This window comes from Megalops cyprinoides, chromosome 5 (assembly GCF_013368585.1).
Source record: "Megalops cyprinoides isolate fMegCyp1 chromosome 5, fMegCyp1.pri, whole genome shotgun sequence".
In the NCBI taxonomy this organism is placed as follows: Eukaryota; Metazoa; Chordata; class Actinopteri; order Elopiformes; family Megalopidae; genus Megalops; species Megalops cyprinoides.
In genome coordinates, this window is record NC_050587.1 from 39,922,462 (window position 1) to 39,930,000 (window position 7,539).

At 52.0% G+C, this 7,539-nt stretch overlaps 1 protein-coding gene across 2 annotated transcripts in view; it reads left to right on the top strand.

The window, feature by feature from the left end:
- LOC118777443 (AP2-associated protein kinase 1-like) overlaps positions 1-7,539 on the top strand; it is a 30,804-nt gene that overhangs the window by 11,463 nt on the left and 11,802 nt on the right. For both annotated transcript variants that reach the window (XM_036528338.1, XM_036528339.1), the window contains exons 11-16: positions 584-798; positions 1,965-2,780; positions 4,387-4,580; positions 4,917-5,146; positions 5,619-5,702; positions 6,468-6,563. In XM_036528338.1, coding sequence (XP_036384231.1) covers positions 584-798; positions 1,965-2,780; positions 4,387-4,580; positions 4,917-5,146; positions 5,619-5,702; positions 6,468-6,563 — 1,635 coding nt within the window. The remainder of the gene's footprint in view (positions 1-583; positions 799-1,964; positions 2,781-4,386; positions 4,581-4,916; positions 5,147-5,618; positions 5,703-6,467; positions 6,564-7,539) is intronic.

Sequence of the window (7,539 nt, forward strand, 5' to 3'; positions counted from 1 at the left end):
CAGACTCCGCCCCTGAGTGTGTGGTGCTGCTCATGCTCTGATTCGTCCGGCTCCATGTCTCAGTGCCCATGCGTTTCCCACAATGCACTGCGCTGGAATATTGGGCACAGGGTGTCATGCAGTGGTTCGTGTGGCCCTGTCAGACCTGAGATTGGCACGCTGGGCCGGAAGCCTCCTTCTCTGGTTTCAGCCGGAGCAGTGCAGAGGCTCCAGATGGCACTGGCCAGTGTGGAACCCCTGCCAGCTTCCGCTCCTATCTGATCCACGGCTGCTCTGGGCAGTGTCGCGTATCAGAGTCGACAAGCTGCAGACTGCCGGGCGAAGGCCCGTAATCCCACGGGATCAACACGTCCGTCTTTGTGAAAAGCTTTTAATTGCATTTTATCGAGCCCCGAAATCCAGGTCTTTGACGTCCCGAATCCCTCGGGCTCCATCCTGTATCTGCAGCAGGCCGCCCTGATCAGTCCCGCTTTGTGTGAAAGAGGGTGTGCACGCTGTTTCAAACGACATTAACCCGTATGTTTGTGTTTTATAATTTCATTTGCATGGTTGATAAACGTTGCACCCGATAAATCTTCCACAGGGGTGAGCTTGGGCTCCGCCCAGCAGGCCGCCAGCGTCCAATCACAGAAGGCGCAGGCCGCACAGTCTCCAGCGCCTCGGCCCAAAGCCACGCCCGCTGCACCTCAGGCCCTGCCCACCCAGGCCACGCCCTCTCCAGCCCAGGCCACGCCCCAGCCCCAGCAGGCCCCACTGAAGCAGCAGGCTGGAACATTCTTCAGCCTCCAGCAGCAGCAGGTGGGCCAGCCTCCACTGCCAGGCACCCCCATTGGGAGTGTAGGGATAGATGGTTTTGATCTGTGCATTCTAGTGTGTGTGAGTGTGAGTGTGTGCGTGTGTGTGTGCGTGCGTGTGTGTTTCTGTGTGTGTGTGCGTGTGCGTCAGTGTGAGTGTGAGTGTGTGTGTGTGTGTGTGTGTGTGTGTGTGTGTGTGTGTGTGTGTGTATGCCTGTGTGCGCGTGCGTGTGTGTGTGTGTGTGTGTGTGTGTGTGTGTGTGCGTGTGTGTGCGTGTGTGTGCGTGTGTGTGTGCGTGTGTGTGTGCCTGTGTGTGTGTCTCTGTGTGCGTGTGTGCGTGTGCGTTTGTGTGAGTGTGTGTGTGTATGCCTGTATGCCTGTGTGCCTGTGTGCCTGTGTGTGTGTGTGTGTGTGTGCCTGTGTGTGTGTGTCTGTGTCCTCCTGCAGTATCAGGGATATTCAGGAACAGCACTTCCAGATCGGTGGATGCTGCTGGCTCACAGCACTGAGCAGATTCTCCACCCTCTCCGTGGAGGAGCAGTGTGAGAGGATGCCTCTCTGTCTGGGCTGAATTTCAAATTCCATCTCATGTCAGTCGTTTGCTGTGTGGTTTGTTACCGTGGTAACAGTCACTGGATCATGATGCTGTTTGTCACCCTTCACTGATGGGTAGAGGGTTGGGTTTTGTGCTCATCCTGTTCCACAGTGTCACTTCCTGCCTCAGGGAGAATGCCTGTTCCATGTCACTTCCTGTCTCTCGCCCCTCAGATGCTGCGTTTGATTTGTTTGTGTGTGATTGGTTTGGGGTCGTGTCATATCTGACCGTGGTCCATCATGGCTGTCAGTCTCTGTGACTTTTAAAAAAGAAACCTGCAGTGCACTCCAACAGGGTCTGGTGTTGGAGTGAGGGGACATCTCCTCAGTTCTTTCTGTGTTGTCAGGCATTGTATTTGCTCAGGGTTTAATAAAGACAATAAAGACATGACTGTGTGTGCGGTTGATGACTGAGTTCCCAGAGCTCTGAAGGGGAATGTTTCAGCCATTAGAGAGGTCTTTGATGTCACCCAGAGCAGCTGTGGTAGTTACTCTCTCTGCCCTCTCAGAACCGCAGCACTGATTTGCTGTTTCTCTAACGCCAAGTGTCACCTGTCTCTGTGTGCAATCTGCAGCAGCCAATCCCGGTGCAGCAGTCAGCGCAGCAGCCAATCCCGGTACAGCAGCCAGCGGGAGCAGGACCTGCTGGCACACGGCCGCCCACTGCTCCTGTCACCTCCCAGAAAGTGCCAGCCACGCCCCCTCAGCAGCGGCCCAGCACAACCCCTCCCACCGCCCCGCCCAAAGCCCCAGCGAGAAGCGCCCGGCGAAAGCAGGCATCTGCGGCCCAGCCTGCGGCCCCTGCACCTGCCGCACCTGCGCCTACCCCACCTACTGCTCCTGTACCCGCTGCCCCTGTCTCATCCACCACACCAGCTCCAGCCGTTTCGGCAGGCACACCTGTGGCAGCAGCTACACCTGTCTCCACCACTGCACCTGTTCCAACTGTCGCACCTGTCCCGGCTGGCACACCTGTCCCTGCTGGTGTACCTGTCCCGGCTGCTGTACCTGTGGCAGCAGCCACACCTGTCAGCATACCTGCAGCCACTCCTACACCAAGTGCACCTGTTCCAGCTGTTGCACCTGTGTCAAACCTCACACCTGTTCCAGCTGTTGTACCCGTCTCGACCAACACAACTGTTCCAGCTGTGGCACCTGTCTTGGCTGGCATACCTGCAGCCACCACTATACCTGGTGCACCTGCTGCTGCACCTGTTCCAGCTGTGGCACCTGTCTCGGCCAGCGCACCTGCCCCGGCTGCTGTACCTGTGTCGGCCAGCACACCTGTGTCGGCCAGCGCACCTGCCCCGGCTGCTGTACCTGTGTTGACCAGCACACCTGTCCCAGCTGCTGTACCTGTTTCAGCCTCCCCTGCTGTGGCTGAGCTCTTGGTAAGGCCCTCTCTGCTGTGGAGACGGAAGGACTCTTCTGTCATGTCCCACAGACACCTGCTCACCTGAGTCTGCTGCACAGCTAACATGGTACAAGCTACAAACAGCCAAAGCACAGCCGCTAGGAGGCTTTGTCCTGAATACCGAGTAAAGAGTTTTAGCAAGCATCATCAGCACATCACATTAAAATTAACTAGAAAGACTATGTTATGATCAAAACATTTTTCTACTCCCTTAAATACGTGACTCGGGGTTAAAGGCTAAGCACCTTTGTGGTTAGATTGAATACTGCCTCATTATTATTTTTTTCCATGACATTTTAGAGGCTAAATTTATCGTGTTGAGGCCCTGTGCTTCTCTTCTTAAAATCACATGAAAGGAAGCAAACTTGAGATTGGTCATCAATAACTACAGATACATTGAGTTCTTCTTCCACATATCCGAGTGTAGGGCCTGCAGTGTACCACGGGGTTGTTTTTTCTCTGGCATAAAGGAGTTGGCATCAATGGGACCTGTGAAGGAGGCAGAGGGATTCATTTAGCAGACTTTCTTTGTTCGTCTTTCCAGGCGCTTCTTTGACTGTTGAGGTCATGTGACTGATTATGAATCTGAAATAATCTGGTTATACAGCGCCCTCCACATCTTTTCATACCCCTGAATAAACAGGAACAAAACATGCACTTATAAAAGAAATTTTTATATGTGCGTTTTTTTCAGTGTTCACAAATAATGAATTTTAATCCAGAGAACATTAGGGGAACATCTGTTCCCACCCTTAATGTTTAAAACGGAATGTAACAAAACAAATCCTCCTTAACATTTGGGTTATTGGAGATTCAGTAGAAGTTTCTAGAACTTTACAGAGGCTTTCAAAGGCAGCCTGTTTCCCTCTGTAAATGTGGTAATGAGGTGGTAACTCCAACAGGTAGTGGGACATTTTGGCCAAAAACCCAGTCCACCCTGCCAAAAAGCTCAAACCTGGCTAAAAAGCATTAAAGTGATCCAAAGTATTTATCCAGATCTACAGAGAAATGGTTAACGGGGCACAAAATAAACGTTCGTAACTGATCGTCTCATTCTCAGAAGACCTCAAAGGACCTAGAGCAATTCTGCTGGGTGGGGGTCTGTAAGAGAGAGCTGTCCTGATAGAATGCTTTACTGTTGCGTAAGGTGTACTCTACGCGTAAGGGTGAAACAAAGCACCAGTGACCATAAATGAGTTAGAGGTGAGAAAGGAGAAAAAGCCCAGGTGACCTTTTGGCCAGGGAAGAGACAAGGCATCTGTGACTCATCCATTGTTGACGTCTAATCAGTTGCAGGAACCATGGTAACCATGGTCACAAATGTGTGGAATATGCAACCTTTCACTGCTCTGTGACATCACAAACTGCAGCGGGTCATAGGTGTGTTGCACTCTCAGGGGTCATTTTACATTGTTTTGTTTTATTTTTATAATGAATAGATAATGTGATTTTAGAAAGATTTTGATTATTCTTATGACTGTTAAGAGAAAATAAAATAACAATGGTAGTAATTATGATAATAACACATTACTGCAACACAGTGCAGTAATAACACCCCCCCCCCCACTCTCTCTTTCTGTTAGTTCATCTCTGAAGAGGGGGGGACTCAGCAGGCAGATTCTGCGTCGCCTCCCTCCCCCCCAACGCCCACTCTGCAGGGGGGTCACCGTCGCATCGTGAGTGATGTCACCCATGGGGGCGGGGTCGGGGTGCCCCCCAGCCAGTCCACACAGATGTTGCAGGCGGCTGCGGCCGAAGCCAACCTCAACAAGTGCAAGTGAGGCGCGGGGCAGGGCACAGGGGGGCAGGGCACGGGAGGGCGGGGTGGGCGGGGCAGGGCATGCGGTGGGGTGCGGTGGGGCAGGTCTTATGGGGTGGAGGCTAGTGTGTGGAGGTGTAAGAGGCCTGAAGAAGACCTTGCCATGCTGTTTCAGACCTGAGAAGGTGATGGTCCTCTGTGTGGATGGGACCGGCATGTTTTAATCATGCTGTAGGTTTCCTGTAGTGGAGACTCCACTTCATTAGCTCCCCAAGTTTGGAAGCTTCTCTTCTGTCTGTCTTCCTGAGTGACCAACTTTGCCTTTCTCTGTGTGTGTGCGTGTGTGTGTGACAGGTCAGAGAGCGCCACCCCCTCCGACTCCCCCCACTCTTTGCAGCAGGGTGTTTGCCTGCAGGCAGAGCCGGCCACCTCCGTCACCCCCGCCCCCCTGGCCCCCCCGGCACCCCCAGCCGAAACGCACAGCGCCCCCGAGCAGCCCTCCTGGAACCCCTTCGGCGACGACAACTTCTCTAAGCTCACCGCCGAGGAGCTGCTCAACAAGGACTTTGCCAAATTGGCTGACAGTAAGGCTGTGTATTAGTCAGGGGTATAATTGAGCCAAACGCTGCTTCTTAATAGGGGAAATTATCGAGCCAAAATGGCCGATCACAGGGCTGCTTCTTAATGAGGGGAATAGTGGAGCCAAAATGGCCAACCATGTGGCTGCTTCTTCATGAGCCCAGATGGCTCTCGGTAAGGATAGCTCTTTTGATTAGGGTTGTGCAGGGGTGCAGTGATGCCCATGAAGCAGAGCTTCTTTTAGGAGAAGCAAGATAATGGAGCCAAGATGGCAGACGATTTGTTTGTTTGAGAAGGAGAGCAGTAGAGCCAAGGCAGTCTACTGTAAGTCTGCTTCAAGAGTGTGGATAATGGAGCCGAAATGGCTGACAGTAAGGCTACTTTGGAGCATTTGTGAGGGCAGCTGGCTGCCGCTGTGGGTCGAGCAGGGCTCACCGTCCGTCCGTCTGTCTGTCTGTCTGTCTCTGCGTCTGCCAGCCAAGCCAGAGGAGTCGGACAGCAGCTCTGAGGAGAATCTCATTCCAGGCCTGCCTGCGGTCCCAGCCACCCCGGCTCCAGCAGGTACCGCCCCGGCACTGTGTCCGTCCTCCACCACCCCTGCCTTCCACAGAGAGAGCTGTCTGTCTGTCACCGTCCACCTCCCTCCCTCCCACTCTGTCTTTCCCTCTCTATCACCAACCTTCTGTGTCCCTTTCCTTCTCTTCTTCTCTCCACCTCCATCCCTCTTACCCTCTTTCCCTCTCCTCCTCTCTCACCTCCATCACTCTCACTGTCTCTCCTCTTCTCTTCCCCTCTCCATCTCGTCCCTCTCACCCTCCTTCCTGCCGTCTCTCTGGGTGTATGTTCCATTCCGTGCTGCTGCCTCTCACTCAGCGTGTGAAATCAATCTCTGCGTGTAACCATGTGATGTTAAACGGGGTGGCTTGTGATGCCAGAGTAATTTCAGAGAAACCAGACAGTAATAATTAATGATATGATATGATATGACGTGACAATTATCATATCATATCAAATCATCATATCGTATTAGTACCCCCATCCAGTCAGACTGCGTTGCTTTTTGGCCGAGTGTGCCTTTTCTCTGCGGCTTTGTCCCTCTCATTCTGAGCTGTGTTTTTACCCTGCAGGGGTGGTGTGGCTGGCCTGGTGGCCGGCCTCCTCCCCGCTTAAGCAGAGCACACACACTCTCCCCGAAGCTCTGTGTGACTCCAGCATAGCTCTCAGCACTGTCCACAGCGCTGCGTCTCACTGAGACTCACTTTCATACCCATTCACGCTGTCACTCATTCTAACTCTCCCTCTCTCTTCCCCCTCCTCCATGCCTAGCTGAGGGAACTGCTGACATTTTGAGTTTGGACTCCAGTGCGACTCTCCTGACTGTCCCGGCTGCTATCCGCCCCCTGGCTCTCTCAGACACCCCAGGTAAACCCCAGTGTAGTACGGCCTGACTCCTGGCTCTCTCAGACACTCCTTTGAGCAGTGTTGTGTCAGTAGTGTCCTTTGAGCAGCATTGTGTCAGTAGTGTCCTTTGAGCAGCATTGTGTCAGTAGTGTCCTTTGAGCAGCGTTGTGTCAATAAGACCAGAAGCAGATGGGCTCCCCCTCTGAGCCGGGTTCTGCTCAAGGTTTCTTCCTGTAAATTAGGGAGTTTTTCCTTGCCACCGTTGCCTTAGGCTTGCTCTCAGGGGGTCTCAGGCCTGGGAACAATGTAAAGCTGCTTTGTGACAACTTGTGTTGTAAAAAGTGCTATACAAATAAAATTGTATGATTGTGATTGTGAGTGCTTGATTTTTAAGGGGGTGACCTGTTGAAGTTTGACAGTTTACTGTTCAGCTGTTAAAATTAAGTCAGATTGTATTGTTATTTTTCTATTTATTTATTTTTTTAAATGACACAACATAATGATTTTGAACAAATTTTACAAATTATTTTTCTACATACTGATGTGAAAAAATATTGCCATGTAGTCATCCAAACTGTAGGGGGCAGCACAACTCCCTCAGTGACAGGAGAAAACTGAGCTGTTGTGTGTTTTGACAGCCCTGCCCCCCTTGTTACTCTGACCCAATCAGCTACCTAGACTGTAAGTATGGTTGGATTGATTGGCTGATGCTCACGCATGCAGACAGCTGGTTTGCAGAGTGACCTTTTGGAGTAACTAATCCAGTTCAGTGTGCGTCTGCTCCTCTTGAGTGTGGTTTCACTCATTGAATAGCCTGGGGTGCCTGAAGGGTGGGTTGCAGTGCTCATTTTTTTCCACCAGAGGGCTTTACACTTGTAAACATTTGTTACACACCCACTGTGGGTAGCTGTGTGTTTGGTTTCTAGGTGACTGTTTTGGGTTCCTCATTCTGGGCTTGCAGTTTCACCAGGGATAAGAAGCATGTGGATTTGGTGGT